General features: G+C 35.9%; 1 protein-coding gene across 1 annotated transcript; it reads left to right on the plus strand.

Annotated features, from left to right (window-relative positions):
• Nucleotides 1-15,028: 15,028 nt before the first annotated feature.
• On the plus strand, nt 15,029-19,683 carry LOC121428494. The gene is made up of 4 exons (XM_041625126.1): nt 15,029-15,098; nt 15,943-16,050; nt 19,037-19,162; nt 19,509-19,683. Exons 1-4 carry the CDS (start codon nt 15,042-15,044, stop codon nt 19,563-19,565), a joined length of 348 nt encoding a protein of 115 aa, XP_041481060.1. The 5' UTR covers nt 15,029-15,041; the 3' UTR covers nt 19,566-19,683.
• Nucleotides 19,684-20,154: the final 471 nt, after the last annotated feature.

Genomic DNA, 20,154 nt, shown 5'->3' on the forward strand with positions numbered 1-20,154 from the left:
ATGATGATGGTGAAAGTGATGATGATTGCTAAGATGATGATGATGATGGTGGTGATGGTGATGATAGTGGTGATGATGATGATTGCTATGATGATGGTGGTGATGATGATGAGGTGGTGATGGTGATGATGGTGGTGATGGTGATGATTACAATAGTGATGCTAAAGATGATTGAGATGAAAAATGTAGATCATTAAAGATAACAGAGATAAGAATGGTTGTGATGAAAATGATGTTGTGATGACATGATGATGATGATGGGATTCTACTGTAGATAATGACGGTGGTAGTGAAGTGATCTTATAGATATTCATGACGGTTTACTTCGTCTTCCCCTTCTATTCTTCTTTCCTCTTTTTCAATTCTTTTTCTTCTCCTTTTCTTCTTCTTTTGCTTCGTCTTCTGCGTTTTTTCCCCTCCTCTTCCTCCTTCTTCTGAAATTGTAATAATCTAACAACTGTTTGTCAGCAAGCAAAAGGACAGGAAATGGCAAAATAATAAAATTGTATTTCTCTATCTATATCTCTCCCCCTCTCTCTTTCTCAACTCATTTCGACTTTCAAACTTTTAATTCCCATTTCTCTCTATTATCTTATTCAATGTATCTCATAATTTCTTTTTATCTGAAGGCGGTATTTGCGATTTGACGGATTTGTCATAGTTTCCTACATGCCTTTAAGCTTTAAGTTTAAGCGACACTCGTGTACTCATAAAAGGTTTGATGAGCTCATATAATTGATATCTTAGTTACAACTATTAAAATCAAAGTAATAATAATAATACAAACAAATCTCATACAGTGTCATACAAGATAGAATGTAAAATTGGGGATGAAACTATTGGTTTAGCTGTTACAATCGGAGAGGGATAAAAGAAGGGGAGAGAGAAGGAGAGATGGATGAGAATGAGGGGGGAGAGGCTGAGAGGGGGGGAGACGGTGAGAATGGGGAGGGGTTGAAAGGGAATGATCTGAAACTCGGAATCAGGAGTGGCATGTGAAAGCTACAGAAAGGCCAGAAAAAAATCTGAGGGTTATATGGTGTGAAAAATTAAATAAATATTAAATAATTTAAAGAAATTAGGAAAAGCTAAATATCTAAATCATAACTGACTTGCTAAAATGTGGAATTTAAAAAAAAAAATAATTCTCTTAAAATGTATGAGGAATCAAAATTGTTCTGGATCTAGATTTCAAGTTTGAACCCAGCTTCCCCTGTGATAATATACTATAATCTTTATTTTACAATACAAGGCATACGGCATGATAAAAGCAAATTACGTTTCATTCTCAATTTCTTACCAAGTCAAAAATCTGAAAACATCAATGATAATTATGCAATGCCATGTCATGTCGTCCTCTATTATTGCATCCAAAATGGAATTTCATTTACAAAATATTAGTTAGGTTTCTGATTAAGACGTGAAACCCTGCAGTTACCTATACTTCTACGGTCAAATAATTTATTACACGAATATTATTGTGAAAATAACAGTAATAAATAGAATATATCCCCCTTCCCATGTAAGGACACTGAATACTCCAGTACATTTAGAATGATTTTATGATTATGTTATGTTCAACACAATAATGACGATGAATGGACACCAACGAAGATTCTTCTTGATATTGATACGATCGGAATCTCACAGGAATCGAACCTGTCCCATCGCATCAACTTTATTGTGTGATTTGGGGGTTAACCCGAGATTACAATTTTGGAATTTTACAAGAAATACATTCTTATCAAAGTAATTGTCAAGAGTCTTGACTTGAATTGGTGGGCATGAATCAGGAAGGAGTGGGTATAAGACCGAAAGCGGCGATGGTAAAGGAAAGGAATGTTGGCAAAACAAATAAATTATCAATCTATTAAATTCTCTACTAATCAAATACAAGTATGATAAATCAAAAATTCGAATAGTAGGTTTACACAGTTACACGAGTTTCTTTAGCAAATTATGGAGTAGAAAACTAGACGTCTGTTTCGAGGAGTTTTTAAACATTATTATTTTATATTTCTCCTCGTATACAGACGGGTCGCAATCGTGCAGACGCCACTAGAGGGGTTAACAATGCAAAATCAACCCCGACGGGGCTCATCGAAGTTTGTCTTTATTTTATAAAAATATACAAAAAGAACTGGACCAAAATAAAGATTGTTATTCCGTTTTGGTTGTGAAGAGATCATAAGTTTTAATCAAAATTATACACAAGCAGTTTCTACTCACATGTTCGAAATTGATTTGATCATCAATCCATCATGTATCATAATTGATGTACTAACATTCCATCCACCTTAATTTGTCCATGATTATTCAAACGCAACCAAGAATACACAGAAATGTATTTTTAAATCTAAATTCTAAAGCAGGAAAACTAACCGCATGTTTCAAAGTGACATCGAATAAGTTCCCCCGGAAGTTCCCACACCGTAAATCAATGTGGTTGAGGAACCATTACACATCTAAACATCACAAAGATAAAAGTATGGACCGATCGCAGAAAGCGTTGCAATCAAACGAAACTCCAACAAATCAGGCCGTTTTTCGTCTATTTTTGAAGGGCAACGGTGCTCCAAAGATGATTATTACAGGCTCTCCATTATAGCTGTATCTTTATTTCACAAGAAAACCAGAAACATTTCTCTATGATCTATCTGATTATGATGTTAATCAATGAGTATTGACTGGACACCTATTCAATGTTCACTCGATGAAGCCAAACGTCGAAATAGTGAACCACTGCAATGCACATCGCGAGCTCTGTAATCTGGTGTTAGCACGGTGAAGCAAGATGATGATTGGCTGAAGACGTAAATCGTCATATCCTCTCTATCCAATCAGAGATGGTTCTAAATGGTTGCGACATAACATTACAGGAAATACCCTCAAGATCGGTGTGAAGCAGAATGTACATATTGCTTGGTTATAAACTTTATCGCATACATTCGTAATTCCGAAGCTTCGTAATTCCGAAGGTTCGGTTATTCCGAAGGTTCGTATTTCCGAAGGTTCGTAATTCCGAAGGTTCGTAATTCCGAAGGTTCGTCAATCCGAAAACGAAATAAGGTTCGTAATTCCGAAGGTTCGTTAATCCGAAAACAAAATAAGGTTCGTAATTCCGAAGGTTCGTTAATCCGAAAACGAAATAAGGTTCGTAATTCCGAAGGTTCGTTAATCCGAAAACGAAATAAGGTTCGTAATTCCGAAGGTTCGTTAATCCGAAAACGAAATAAGGTTCGTTAATCCGAAAACGAAATAAGGTTCGTTAATCCGAAAACGAAATAAGGTTCGTTAATCCGAAAATTAAATAAGGTTCGTATTTCCGAAAATGAAAATAATTCATTTTGGTAACAAAAACGATGTTGTCATTACAAGATTACACGATATTATGCAATGATAGTAATAACGATCGATGATACATGCGTGTGTTGGGGCCAAAGCATGTTTCATTAAGAATGGCGCCCTGATCAAGCATAGGCTAATTTCGATTTTATCTGAGCAATTGCTGCTTATAAGCAAATGGTTTAATTAAAGATGCAGGGGATCAAGTGTGTTGGAAGCGTGCGAGCAACCTCTAGATAATAGGATTTGTATTGGAGGGGATGTCATTTTAATAACAGCTTCTGCTGGTAATAAAAATAAAAATAATACTAATAATGATCCTTGTGAAATGTTGAAAGCGCGAATCGCAAGTGAAACTATGTAACAAGACGTGAAGTGAGCATTCCGAGCATTTTTTGTAATCGTGAGAAAGATTCTTTCTAAAGAATTAATGCGAGGGCGAGCTGTAATTTGTTTATATACTGACCTGGGGCCCGTTGCATGAAACTTTTGGCGGAAATCAGACTAACCTTAGTTTTCAGTTTTTACCAGAGTTTTCTCAGGTAAAAAGTTTTATGCAACAGGCTTCTGCAGAAAGTAATCTTTTAAGGACTGCATTTAGTGACTCATGAATAGAATATACATGTATATCTCACGAACTAAATAATGAGAGCGCGAACCGCAAGCTTAAAATTTGTGATATTCCAACCTGAAAACTGGACATTTCATACTTCTTTTTTTGTAACCAGGAATAGAATGAGTTCCTCAATAAACAATACTTGATGCGAGCGAGAAACGTGAGCCAAATTTTTCCGATTTTCCAACCTGAAAACTTGACATTCTAAGCATTCTTGTAAAAAAAAAAATAATAGCTGGGAGAATAGTTTTCAGAACTGAAGTGGCTTCCCTGGGTAAATGATATCTATATCAATATTATCATTCTAGGCCCACATGAAATTTCCAAAAGTTTGAGCACGTGATTCGCTCGCAACATCTCACAAGGATGCCCTTTTAACAGTATTGACCAAAAAGGTGAATTTTACATCTTCAGATTTGACTTTTTCCCCCAAACCGCTTGCTCTCTACGCTCGCAGAAATGAAACGTAAATATATAACTTTAGTGATCACTTAAAAAATTGTGCTCAATTTAGTTACTACAAAACACACAACCTCTTTACACAGATGATATTCTAATGGTGAAAATATCCGTTTGCACCAAATTGCCCCTATTGGCCCCTTTTTTTGCTTTGCCCCCCCCAAAAAAAAAAAAAAATTCGTTCCGCCGCCATTGGCTAAAACACGCATCGTCTTCATGCATGGCTAACTGCAAAAAGTTCTTAAAATGTCCCCTTTAGATCAGGTCAGAGCTTATATATTTAAAAATTATCTTCGCGCTTCTTGCTAGCAGTTATTATCTAATTTTAGTTACATAGGCATCTCGCTTTGAAGATCACAAACATATTGCCCATCATATTAACAAAAATATATAGCTCGCGCTCGCATTATTTAAAAATGGTTTATCATGTTATTACATATTTACTTTATTTTATAAGGATAAAGCTAATTATTGACTGTTAGGACTACCCTTTCAAAGAAACAAACAAAAATCAACTTTAAACTGCCGATCAAAGAAAATATGGTTAAAAAAAATTGCCCCCCCCCCTTTATTTGACGAAAGTTGGATCCACCGGGAGGGAGGCAGGGGGCATCAAAAATGGAATAAAAAACAAGGGAATTAATATTTTCCAAAATGGGAAAGTTCCTTTTTCAAAAATAAATATGCCGTTTTTCATGTTTTTTCGAAATAAAATACTCTTTTTAAAGTATACAAGTTGAGTTAAGTTTTCAGGCTGGAATATTGAAAAATTTCAGCTTGCGCTTCGCACTCTCATTCGATTGGTAAATATTCATCCTAAAGAGGTCACTAAATGCTTTCTTTAACATGTTTCTTTTCTGGTCAGTATGTTTAAGCTCGCGTTTTGCGCTCGTGTTAATTCTTTAGTTAGATGCACATCTTTTTTAATGACAGCAGAAATCTGCTCGGATTTTTAAAAACTAATTTCCATTTTTTATTGAAATAAGCTAAAGTTTAGCTTGTGATTCACGCTCGCAACACCTCGCAATAATGCCATTTTAATAATTGACCACAAAAAACGTTATACAATTTCACCTTTGAATTTGTTTTACCAAGCCGCTCGCTCATTATACTCTCTCCCGAAAAATAAAGCCTAAATATACAAATTTTGCCATAATAAGAAGTCACTTCAAAAAAGTTTTTCTCTTCTTAATCACTAACAAACACACAATGACTTCAAGCAGATGATAATCTTAAGGTGAAAATATCACCAAAGTGCCCATTTCGTTCGTTCGGCCGCCCTTGCCTTACCATCCTCATATGATAATTAAACGGCAACAGTGTCCCCCGCCCCCCTCCCCTTGCCTCTGCCTCTGCTTTCCCGGTTTTAATTTTTCGGATTAACGAACCTTATTTTGTTTTCGGATTAACGAACCTTATTTTGTTTTCGGATTAACGAACCTTATTTTATTTTCGGATTAACGAACCTTATTTCGTTTTCGGATTAACGAATCTTCGGAAAAACGAACCTTATTTCGTTTTCGGATTAACGAACCTTCGGAAAAACGAACCTTATTTCGTTTTCGGATCAACGAACCTTCGGAATAACGAACCTTTTTTCGTTTTCGGATTAACGAACCTTCGGAACAACGAACCTTATTTCGTTTTCGGATTAACGAACCTTCGGAACAACGAACCTTATTTCGTTTTCGGATTATCGAACCTTCGGAATAACGAATCGTCGGAATTACGCCACAAATGTTCGGATTAACGAACCCTTTTTCGTTTTCGGATTAACGAACATCGAGGTATAGGCAATTTACGTGTTTCGGAATTACGAACCTTCGGAATAAAGAACCTTCGGAATTACGAAGCTTCGGAATTACGAAGTGTAACCAACTTTATAATGAATGTACATTAGGTTTCATCCCAGAGAAAACTCTGAAAACAATACTAAAATACAATATCAATGCCAAGCCTTGCCGGTGTTAACATTTCGTTTCTAAAATTAGATTTTATTTACATTCAATATTAGGTATTTGAATAAAAAATGAATTCAATTAAGGTAAAATATTACGAAAAATTTAGTGAACTTTATCAAAGTGATAAATTGAACATCCTTCCATAGGGATAATTTATATTCAATGACATTTAGAATGATTGTATTAATATATTCAACACAATATTGATGATGAATGGACACCGATGAAGATTCTTTGTGATCGATATTAATATGATCGGAATCTCACAGGAATCGAACCTGTCCCATCTCATCAACTTTATTGTGTGATTTGGGATTAGACGAAGATTGAAATGTGCAGTATTACAAGCTCAAAAAAATATTTTTTCTCAAACACGTTTGACCAGCTACATATAACGTACTCCACTAGCGTCCTTTTGCAAGGCCTTAATGTACATTGATTTGGCTACTCTCAACCTCGGTGTAGTAAATGGTTATCCGGCAGGAAGAAATTTCATGAATGCCCGAGCACCCGATCAAGGTAGCAGTACTAAATCTGGGGTAACAATATATGCTGTACTTAGAAACATGTTAAAAGCGCTATGTGGATGTAGCATATCATTAAGTAACGGATCAGATTGAAAATAATGTGATAGAATTTACTATGTACTACTGACATGAGATCACGTGATATTCCATAATTCCCATTCATGATTTCTGATGAGTTTCGATGTAAATAAAATGAATCAACAGGGCATTAACCACCCACACCCCCATTCTTGACAAGCCTCAAGCAAGATTGGTGCTGATGGCGCTTCGACCTAGCAACCATGAATTATTGGGCGCCAATTTGAAAAGTGGTGCGCAGGTCGGTTGGAATGTTACAATAAATACATTCTTAATGCTAAGAGTCCTGACTTGTATTGGTTGGCATGAATCCATAAGGGTGGGGTGTAGCGGGACGGAAGGGGGGGGGGATGATGTAAGACTGAACGAGGGAACAGTCTTGGTAAGGGAATGTTGTCAAAAATTATGATAATCCAGTCTAGATATCAAATTCTCTATACCAGTCAAGTACATTCACAAGTACGATAAACTACGATTTCAAATAGTAGGCATGCACGATGATGTATCGAATTTCATGAGTTCTTTAACTTAAGGGGGTACGAGCACGATCATAAAGAAATCATATCTTGTCGAGATAAAGGTCCTTCTCATGACTATTGTATAAATATAGCTTTCTTTTTACTTATGTAGATGTTCCACGGCTAAGGACTAGGACTAGACTTCTACAAGTGCAAGACAATTGCAATAATGAAAAACGTTAGACAACATTTACAGTCAAAAAATAAAAACATTGCATGATATGCCCCATAGTCTTATCGGAGGATATACTATCTTCCAAAATATGAAATAATTTTCATGCAAGGAACAGCTAGAGGGAGAGACAGGAAATTCAAAGAAGTACTGATACAGATCACACGTTCGTTCGCAAGAAAAAAATATATATGCAGCACGTGATTTATTGTGCGTATATAACAGGACACGTGACATGGGCCTAATTATATTAGTTTATGTTTTACTTTGATTCTTAACAAAAATTATACACAAGCAGTTTCTACTCACATGTTCGATCTTTAATACAGCATGTACAGATGTAACAGCATTCAATCCACCTTTGTCAAGGATTAATCAAACGCGACCAATTAAGAATACACAGAAATATGTTTTTAATTCTAAAGCAAGAAAACTAACCGCATGTTTCAAAGTGGCATCGAATAAGACCCCACATCGTATATCAAATTGGTTGAGGAATCATTGCACTCCATCTGATCATCACAAAGATGAAAGTATTTCAAATCGGTCCTTCTACTCCAATGTAACATCCTCCTCGATCCAAAATCAATTTGAAATTTGGTACGTATACTTTATTTTCCAAAATATTACTGTTAGGCATATGCGCAATACAACGACTATAGTAATTGTTATTCTCAAGCGTGCCAGAAAACCTGAAATGTAAAGCTGCCCCGTGAAATCATTCTGGGACCGATAGCAGAAAGCGTTGCAAACGAAACTCCGCCAAATCGATGAAACGCTTTTTCCCGTCTATTTTTGAAGGGTGAAAAGATGTATGATTTAACATAAATCTTCCTCAACGGTGCTCCGAATATGATTATTACAAGCTCTCCATTTACAACTGTATCTTTATATTACAAGAAAAACTCTAAATATTTCTCTATGATCAATCTGATTGAGATAATGATTATAATGACTGAGCAGTACAATGTTCTCTCGAGAAAGCGACACGTTGAAATGGTAAAGCACTACAATGCGCACTGCGCGAGCAGCAGCTCTGCATGGGGGGGGGGTGTCAATACGTCATTACAGTTATGCTGTCAGACGATGATGATTGGCTGAAAATATGATTCGTCATATCCTATATATATATATCCATTCAGAGAGGTTACAAATGGTAGTGTTAGAATATTACGGGAAATTCCATCCAGACCAGATGGACACATTTTGATTGGTTATAGACGTCACGTGACATGTCCAGCCAATCATAGACAATCGTGTACCCTGCAAGGCCTCACGCAGCATACTCGCATCTTGCCATAATATTTCTGTTGTGATCATAGAGACATCTCTACGGTTGTGATTCACTTCCTCATTCAATATATCATGTATATCAGATTATAAAACTAAACGGTATTTCTGGTCGAGAAACAAGCATAATTCGATTTTTTTTCTTAACCTTGGGTATGCATGAATTATCATGCTAGTCGATCTGCTTACAGTGACTACAAAAAGCCAAACCTAGAGATAAGCTATTGAATCCATGCGTTTGTCATAAGAATGGAATAATATTTGGAAAAAATATATATATAACGGCTTAAGGCTGAAGAAATCGAGCTACAAACATAAGGTAGAGGTGCAATGGCCGAGTGGTCGAGGCGCCTGGCTATACATGGAAAGTCGGGGATTCTATCCCCGGCCGCGGCACCTATGCCCGTGAGCAAGGCATTTAAACTGCAATGCTCTTATCTTGCTTTCAAATAAATGGAAATGCTATATGCATTACTGGTAACTAGGTGTACTTTTTTTTTAAAGGTCCGTATTGCAATATACAAGTTGTGCTCATTTGTCTCACAATGATAGGCATGATGAGGGCCTTACCATATCTCAAATAAACATGTGCAGGCTAAATATTACTTTAAAAATGGCCATAGGCATAGACAAACATACAATATGATTGTTATCTCCAACTTAGATACATCCTGTGGTTTTCAGGAATGTATGTAAATGTATTACCATTTTACTCAGGTACTGTTTATGATTTAAAAAAAAACCGCTCCACTGTTAATACAAATGAAGATAAAACACAGAAAGGATTAATTAACAGGGAAATGTATGGAAATCATAGTAAAGCTTAACAAAATTCATACACATTTTCTGAGTTCTAAAGTCCTACCACCATAAGTTCGATTTAATTTGTGTAGACCTATAAAATCGATAATGTATACGTAATATTTCCATTTTTCAAACAAACAAATATTAAAACTGTTATGAAAATCAAGTGCCTACTCTGTTTTAGGCCCGCGCATTTTTTTTATCCTTACTTAGTCTAAAACTGTCATCACACTTTTCACAATTCATCAGATAAAGTATGTATAAACTATGAAAAAGATTATAATATACAAAAAAATCATAGAAATGTGGCTAAGGCCCGATAACACAAAGGATCTGCACTTGATTGTGAGCATTATGTTACAATTGATCATACACAACAAGCAATGCAAATTATTGCAGAAACCAGCTCTAGAATCAATTGTTTAGCGTAATGTTACAGGGCTCCTGTATGTGTTTAGTATTGTAATGACGCGTTCCTTCATAGTGCTAGTGTAGTCTCTTTTCCAGACCGTGTTAAGATTAGACCAGGACACATTCTTAATATTTATCTCGTTTAAGATAAAGCACCCATCCACCCCAGACCCCCTCCCGATCTTTATATTAAATTATCCTTGCCTTGGTTCGGATTTTGTGTCATAGATCGATTATACCCATCTGCAACTAAATCGCAAGCTTCTGGAATTACATCGTCATAGTTGACGAGAAATACGGGGTAAATCAAATCAATTTCAAATTAATAATCTGATTTTATTAAACTGTTTCACTTATTAAAGCAAAATTAGTCAAAATAATTATGTCTTTTAGAAATATTCCATTTGCTTTGACAGAAAAACATTAACCAGCACAGGCTGCATTTCATTATGGGTACAGTATATATACAAACATTGCTGCAGCGAAGACTAATTCTATCTGAAGTTATGACAGAACTTCAACTAGTCAAACAGTCAGCTTGACTGGTTGGCAAATAAAAATAGGAACTCCCCCCCCCCCCCCGATATGTTCAATCACCGTCTCCCTGAGCGTTCGTTCTATGTTCCTCTCAAGGCATATCAGTTTTTTTCTTCTTTCCTTTCGTTGCAAATTTTAGTCCACCTACATTATTTCATTTGAACAGAGTCTTCGGCAGGAGAAGCTGAGTTCATCTTTTAGTAAGTACGTCTTACTTTTTTTTTACTTTCACCATTAAAACCTATAATTTCATCAAAACAATTTATTTAGTGCAATAAGCATGCTAGTCTACTAAATATGCTGGGTCTCTTTTAATGATTCTGATGAAACTATTTGTTGGAAAATCAAGCAAGTTAAAGCTTGTCTTAAATTCATTTTTTTTTTCATTTTCTATACATGTATCATATATTATCAGTGAGATATCACGATTATCAGTTGCCATGGAAATATTTCACGCTTGTAGAAGAAATGTTTGCTGAAAATTGCAAACATTTCAAGTTTCCGTTCTCTTATAAAAAAATAGAAAGATATTGAGGAATTGATCTCAGTGATTCAACAAAAAAAAAATAGAAAACTTAACCATGATCATAAATTTCATTTGTTAAAAAACATTTATATACGTGTGAAATAGATATAGGTATGCTATAAATGCTTGAGAGATTCACACAAAATTATCCCCTATATAAATGAATTTATCTCATATTTATGGTTTATTTACATCACTAATTATTAGCGCCCTACATATTGTATATGAAAATATGAGGTATTTTCAAGGGTTGACTTTTTATGGAGAAAGTGGGCTCTTTTTATCCGCTTCGGTATTTTTTTATGATTCAAGAGAGCGATTACAGAAAAGTATTTCGTCTGGAATAGCATTCATTAAATTCATTCATTTTGAAGTCCTACGAGCCATGGTGCATGTTACAATTGAAATCAACCAACACTGTTTATAAAGACAGGTAATTATTCATATGATTTTAATCGATCATGCAATACATCGATTAAAGACCCACAGAAAAGGTGTTGTGGATCAGAGGATAAATCTCTGGATTTTGGACCAAAAGGGCCGGGATTCGAATCTAACCACGGTACTCGCGTCCTTTGGCGAGGCGTTTATCTGCATTTGCAACTCTCCACCCATGTGTAGTAAATGTGTACCAGGAAGGAAGAAATTCATTGAATGGTCGAGTAACCTTTAAGAGTAGAATTGCTAACACTAGCTGTGCTATTAAGGGTTAATAGTATGCCGCGTTTTAGAAACAATGTATTAAGAACCACATAATGTTGCATATTATTATCATTCATAATTTCGTGCACCATGTAATATATTACTCATAAAACATGTTCATCTTTGTTCATGTATGATAAAAGAGAAGTGCAGATTAGTGCCTCGCTATGTAGGCGCAATGACAAGGATTCCAATCCTGAATGTTTCGTTTTGTGCGGCGCATTAATATCTCTAGGTCACAGCAACTTCAATTTTTCTTTCAGTTATTACAAAGAGTTACTTATTCAGTTTTATTTTAAAACAGGGTAGTCCTTTCAGTGCATATAGGCCTGCTTAAAAAAGAGCCCTGTAGAAATAGAATGGTTATCAATTCTGAGTGAATGTCATGAGAAGAAAAAAAAATGATGGGCAAATAAAAAGCAGAGTGGAAGAAAGAGAAGAGATAGACAGAAGAAAAGAACTCCCTCAGTTGTGCGCTTCTGACAGAAAATGGCTTGACCAGTAATACTTTGGATTCCACACTTCCTCGGAGTCTCCCAGTTGCAGACATCAATATGAATATTCATGACTTTCGTCTTCGGAATAAGAGTACGCATGAGCGTGGACTTGTGCAGTCTTATTTTGAAGACGAAAGTTATGAATATTCATATTGATCTCCGGAATTGCGGTGAAAAAAAAGATAGTATGCGTTGCGGGCAAAGGTGAATTAAAAAAAAATTAACCGGGGGCGCATTGAGACTGACAAATCGTTAAAAAAAAGACGGTCTTCGGAACTATGCAAACTGTTTATAATTTTAGTGACAACGATAGCGGCTCTGTAAAGTAATGATGTACACTGCTGACCGACCGGCTCGGGCGCGCGTAGTGCGAAAGCATGGTAGGGGTGAATCATAAATATTGTAATTTGTTCTTGATTATATAATAAATACATAAAAAGCCCACCCCACATTTCATTATAGTTATAGATTTTATCACATCTATACGGACTTCGATGCGCGCGTGCGTGCGAGCGTGCAGCGTGCGAACCGAATTCACATACATGCCGAAAAGGGGAAGCTCTTTAACGAAGAGGCGACGAAAAATAAAAGTTTTTGAACGGTGATCATTGTGATCGGGTTTTTTTTGCGAAGAGAAATGTGCTAAGCATTGGAATAGTAATTTGAGAAGAACGTTGGTCTGCTTCTTTTATATACGCACCACTCTAAAATAAAAACCACCACTCAATAAAAAAAAAGAATATCTTTAGTTATCATCAAACCAGGGTCTGCTAATTATAAACTTGCTGGTCGTGCATGAAGATATTTTCGTTTGTCCCAATTTAGAGTGCCTTTAGTATACAGAGTAAACATAAAACCTTGTTAAGTTTTATTCAACACTCTTTATAGTTTTTTAATAGTTTAAACAAGTGTTTAGAATAACCGACTTGAGTTCATTATGAGGGGCGTCTGGCCTTGGACCCTCCCCCCCCCTCCGAAAAAAATACACGACTAAGGAGGAAAAAAAAGGGTGTCATCTTTTGTATCTTAATCTCAAAATATATCACAATTTTGATTTTTGTATTAAACAGCGTCTTTTTTCTCCCGCTTCGCTCTCTCCCAATTGTTGGTTTTTATTTGTTAGGGTGAGAGAGATTTTACCTCATACGTCATGTCTTGCCCCCCCCCCACAAAAAAAATGTGTTACTGAATACACCATTGCTGTAACTTGCTGGGGGTATGCGACGAGAGAGATTCTCTTCAATAACGTAATAAGCAATTTCATTTAAAATATATAAATTATGATTATAATTATTACTGTAATTTTTGTTTTGAGGGGGGATGCATCGACAAAACAATTTCCTGCCCTTCACTCAGTCAGTCAAGCCAATGAATTCATGATTGTTCGATTGGTCTATGTAATAAGTTTAGACATATATACAGTGCAATGAAAATCACCATGCAAATCACAGTGAGATTGTACGGGAAAGACGACTGAATGAAACCATTTTATTATCAACATAGCCAGATAGATTAAGGCAAAATCATTTGATAATATTCTATAAAATGTCTACTAAAACAAAACACATCATATTACCTTCACATTGACTTTATTCCAATGTATGATGACTCCAATAAATGAGGAAATTGTACAACATAATATCAACAATTTGCTTGCAGTGGAAATGCACCCGTAATACATGTATATACAGTATGTATTATAGAGCTGTGTTTTACAGTTGTATATGTATATCATAATTTCTTCCGCTTGTGCTTTGGACTTTGATCATCGCATATAACCCTCTAAACAAATAAAAATCAAATGCCATACGATAGTAGTAGCAGGGGCCACGGAACGGTTTTCAAGGGGTGGGGCTGCATGACCATGCAAAAAATCACAATCCTATGGTCATTTTTACGTTTTTGTACACAGTTTTGGAAAAAAAAAGTGGGGGGCTGAAGCCCCCCGCTTCCGCGGCCCCTGATTCGGCAAAAGAGAAAAATCATATCACGGAATATCGATAGAATTTGTAACTAACATTTGGTTTATCTTTTTTTAATGAAAATTAGGAAAGATTAGAGGAGAGACAAATCGACGAGAAAAAAATCAGACTGGTATAACAATATTGCACTGGTCAGAAGGCTCATAACTAAAAAAAAACGTTTAGTAGAAATTAAGCTAAATGAGATGTGGTGAGAAGAAAGAGAATAAATTTGTTATAAAGGACATATCATAATTATACGGCAGAAAAGTATTTTTATTATAGTTATTTGATGTTTTATAATATATTTTTTGGGGCCTTAGAATAAAAAAGGAAGGAAATTCATTTTTTTTTCTCCATTTCATGCATAGAAATGTCAACTCCTCACTCTCAGAACAATTCAGTCAAATTGACTAAACCAGTAGTCAGATAGGTGCAACTAATATGGCAATCACTGACAGTCACATTTTTAACATATATTCTAGTCAGAAATAACCCTTTTCTAGTAAAATACGATTAGAAAAATAGTTAAATACGACTAGAATAAAAGTTGCACCCAGCTGACCCTATCATAACAAGTCATTTAAGTGTATGTTTTGCAATATATATTTGGTTTATAGAACGAGTATCAAAAGACATGGCAACTCAGCATCGTGAAACATACCCAAGTGACAGAGACAACGCTGAAAATAAGGTAAGAAAATAGGAAGTTTAAAAAACATAGAATAAGAGAGTACGTGATATTGATATTGGTCTACCCGATAGAATTGTTTAGTTGTCAAAAGTCCTTTTGGGCACACTAATTTGGAGATATTTTCAAGAGCTTCAATCTAATTTTGTAGTAATTTACTAAAAATAATGTTCATTAACTTTTGCTTTCATGTGAGATTATGGTCTACTTTGGCGTACCGTGGGTCGCGGCATGGGGGGGGGGGAGCATCAGCAAAAAAATCGAGTCACTTAGCAAAGTGCACTCAGTTGCCAGGTATACTGACTTAATTCTAAGGACAGTGCCATTACACAGATATGTGTATCACTGATCAAATAATGCGAGCGCGAAGCGCGAGCTGAAAATCTTTTATATTCAGACCTAAAAAGGGACATTATAAGCAAAGTTTTGTAATCATGATACGTACCTGTCTCGCTTCAACAAACAATACGAGCGCGAAGTGCGAGATGAAATTTGTGTATACACCAGAAGCAGGGACATTTTACGGACTATATTTTAGGAATCAATTAAAAGTATGCATCTCTCACCATAGTCATCTAATGTGATTGCCAAGCAGTTGCTGGTTTTGTTAGAATTGGTATAAACACATGTAGCACTTGTAGTCGTTGTAATCATGAGTAACATAGGTATCTCACTAATCAAATATTGTAAGCGGGAAGCGCGAGCTGAAAACTTAGAAAATTCAGACTTGAAGAGGGGTATTCTAAAGCTTGTTTGCAGGAATTCACTACAAATTCACAGTTTGTGTTTCATCAGATTTTTTTTCAATATTTTTTAAAAAATCTTTTCTTTGTTTTTATTTTGTTAGATATCAATAAATCTCCAAGGTTTACGTCTTGAAATTTATTCAACTCGCAAGACCAAATTCTCCTGCTCCATTAATAAAAATGAAGTAGAAATCGTGTTGAAAATCAAGGTGAGTAGATCAAAACAAGTGGAATGCCTCTGGCTGTCTCACCTGCATCACGCGGTTCAATAGCAGCGGTGCTGATTTTGAATACTACTCTAACTCGCACAAGATGTTCAGTGATACATGGTTACTCTTGTGTCCACTTTTTATGAACTAGACCCATAAACTAACAGAGATATGATGGTTATTCAACAAAAAACCCAACATGGCCAAAGTTCATTGACCTTACATGACCTTTGACCTTAATCATGAGACCTGAACCTTGCACAGAATGTTCAGTGATGCTTGATTACTATTATGTCCAAGTTTCATGAATCAGATCCATAAACTTTCAGTTATGATGGGAATTCAACAGATATCCCCAATTCGGCCAAAGTTCATTGACCCTAAATGACCTTTGACCTTGGTATGTGACGTGAAACTCATGCAGGATGTTCATTGATAGTTGATTAATTTTATGTCTAAGTTTCATGAACTAGGTCCATATATTTTCTAAGTTATGATGACATTTCAAAAACTTAACCTCAGGTTAAGATTTCGATGTTGATTCCTCCAACATGGTCTAAGTTCATTGACGCTAAATGACCTTTGACCTTCGTCATGTAACATGAAACTCTAATAGGATGTTCAGTAATACTTGATCAACCTTATGGCCAAGTTTTATTAACTAGGTCCATATACTTTTTAAGTTACGACGTCGTTTCAAAAACTTAACCTCAGGTTAAGATTTGATGCTGACGCCGCCACCGCCGCCGTCGGAAAAGCGGCGCCTATAGTCTCACTCTGCTTCGCAGGTGAGACAAAAACGGTAAAATTCATTGTGATATTATTCAAAATATTGTTTAAATAAATGATTTCATACATTATAATAATGCAATTTAAAAAAATCAAGCAATATGAAGCTACGGATGCAAATAAAACTTGAAGAGCAAAATTGATTAATATGAATGCTGCCCTCTACTTTCCGTTCTAAGACTTTGACCAACTCAACTAATCAGACAAGTACTGCACGCGCGTTTCCGTTTTACACCCTGGCGAAGGCATTTTCCGGAAAAGTAGCTAAAAAGCGACTAGTGAAGAGTCTACGTCTACGTTTGTTTACATCATCAGCTGGGCGCGCGATCCAAAGTCCGCACCGAAGTTATCCGCAGAACATACCGTACTGTCTTGCAAATGCAGCTGCATGAGCTTATACTTTCCAGGTTTGATCATTTGCCTTGCCGACTTGCTGATGTCTGTCTTTCTATCTGTCTATATTTCTATCTCTCAAATTCTATCCCTATCTATCTATGTAACTGCAGTATCTATCTATCTAATAATCTTTTCTGTCTCTCTCATTCTTTATCTAACATCTATCTATCTCAAATCTCTCTATCCATCCATCTTTGTGTCTTTCTCTATTTCTCTCTCTCTCTCTACCTACCTATGTAACTACAGTATCTATCTGTTAATTTGTCGCTCTTCTCTCTCATTCTTCTATCTGACATCTATCTATCTCTCAAATTCTCTATCTCTCTATCCATCTGTCTGTCTTTCTCTATTTCTCTCTATCTATTTATCTATTTTTAACTAGAGTATCTATCTATCTGTTAATTTGTTAATAATCTTCTCTGTCTCTCTCATTCTTTAATTATCTATTTAATATCTCTCTCTATCTATCTATCTATCTATCCATCTGTCTGTCTTTCTCTTATTCTCTCTATCTATTTATCTATTTTTTTAACTGATCTATCTGTTAATTTGTTAATTGTCTCTCTCCCTCTTCTATCTAACATCTATCTATCTCTATCTATCTATCCATCTGTCTGTCTTTCTCTACTTCTCTCTATCTATTATATCTATCTATCTATGTATCTATATATCTATCTGTTAATTTGTCTATCTTCTCTTTCTCTCTCATTCTTTACCTATCTATCTAACATCTATCTATCTGTCTCTCAAATTCTCTATCTCTCTCCCTCTCTAGCATTTTCTCTCTTTCTCTTTGTCCGTCCATATTTCTATCTACTACATCTCTCTCTCTCTTTCTATCTATCTATCCACCTCTCTCTCTCTCATTTCTATCTATCTATCTATCTATCTGTCTATCTTGTCTCTATTTATTTATCAGTCTTCTATCTATCTTTCGGCAGCTTCTAAGTGTATCAATCCATCAAACTTCAATTTGTCTTCCCATTTAAGTATCTGTTTATTTTGATTTTGTCTGTCATTCTATTCATTTAGTTAATAATTTATTTTTATAAAAAAAACTATCATAAACAACGAGACTGCAAAAGCATGTTCGGATTTCACTCCTGACTGCCGCTCTCTCTGTACATGAAGTGCCGAGGAACTCTGTGCTCTGATCAGTAACTGTGCAAATTGCATGCGGTGGTGGACTCGCCTGTGTCGCACGCTGCATGCAACCAGCGACGTGTGTAGACTCTTCACTAGTCGCTTTTTGGCTACTTTTCCGGAAAATGCCTTCGCCAGGGTGTAAAACGGAAACGCGCGTACTGCGCACAATAAACTTATCGAATTATCATTTCCATATTCATTTTAAGTAAATTACTCCTCATATCATCTTGGTGCTAAATTATGTCACGACATTGACGGGTCGTGTGGTCTAATGGTTAGAAGATCGTAAAGTTGTGAGTTCGAAACCCTTATGTACCAATAATTTGAAAAACAAAATACGCAAGCGTCCTCTGTCGTCGAGAAGGTCAGCCACTGTGCCAGATTGATTTCGAAGTAACATGTTCCCTTTGTAATAGGTTATATACCATCTTTGCATTTATCAGCAAAAAAATAAAAATAAAATAAAGCTGTCACAAGTGATCAACTCAATATAGACCCTATTCATAAATGCTATCACTTTTCTCATTTCACCTTTTCGTATAGGCGTGCCATAGACGGGAAAAGGAAAATAAAGTAAATTCTGACATTTTCTCACTATGAAATAGTTTTCTCTCCATCTCATCATTTATTTTGTAATTCCCCCACACTTTTAAAGGAAGAAAAGGAGGTCTTGAACGTGGGTGTACAGCCTCAGGACGAAAGAAACACCGGAGCGGGACTAGACACTGCTCCCGAAACTTCGGGGTTTGACACACAGGATGACGATATAATGTCTGAAATTGTAAGTAAACAGCGCTTATTTTTCTATTTGCCCCCCCCCCCTGTCTTCTTCTCTGTGGTGTGTGTTTTGGGGGATGGGGGAGCCAATTTTAGCAAACGATAGCGTAGAGAAATACAAATCCATGTTTATGGGTGTGCATGTGACATTATGTTCAGAGAATGTTATAAACCTCAATTTTCGAGATTTCTTTTTTGGAAATATTAGTAGATATTTGTTCCTCTATTAGTCAATTCATTGATATTTCATGTCAAAAATTTACACATTGGTAATGGAAATACGTTTTCATTTGTATTGTATGAATCTCATTATTTACCTAAATATTTTTCTCATTTCTCATTTTCCACAGGGACCTCTGCGATCCGATGAAGGGAGACAAGGTTCTCTTGGATTACCAGAGGAGTGATCGTGATCACATTCTTTAGTTGGGAGAGGGGTTGTAGGGGCAAATGGTAATACAATAGATCTGATGAAAGGAGACTAGGTTCTCTGGGACTGCTATAGCAGTGATCACGGACCATATTAAGCATAGAGGGGGAGGGGCGGGGGCGGTGGGGGGGGGGGGGTAAGTGTGAAGGATAAGACAACCCCGTATTTTCCAAAATGCATATATCCACATTTTTTTCTGAAATAGACGCCTGAAATACTTTATTAAAATCTTCTTGTACTGCAAAGAGTTTTTTGGTGTTTATTAGGGGCTGTAACCATGGTAACATGTTATCTGAATGAGAGGGACTCCTAAACTCAAATTTTCATTTTCATTCCTTAATTCATTTCCAATTTACATTGAAAAATGTATATGAAAGTCATCAAATATGCCTGATTGCATTGTTGCAAAACTGAGAACAATATAAATTTACAAATACGAATTTATCGTTTGTTAAAGAGTAATTTCAGTTATCATACACCTTGTATATTGAGATGTAATATTCGAGGAAATACGGAAATTCACAAAACAGCATAGTGCGCATGATAATGTGGACCCAGAGAACATA

Source organism: Lytechinus variegatus, chromosome 15, assembly GCF_018143015.1.
Source record: "Lytechinus variegatus isolate NC3 chromosome 15, Lvar_3.0, whole genome shotgun sequence".
Taxonomy (NCBI): Eukaryota; Metazoa; Echinodermata; class Echinoidea; order Temnopleuroida; family Toxopneustidae; genus Lytechinus; species Lytechinus variegatus.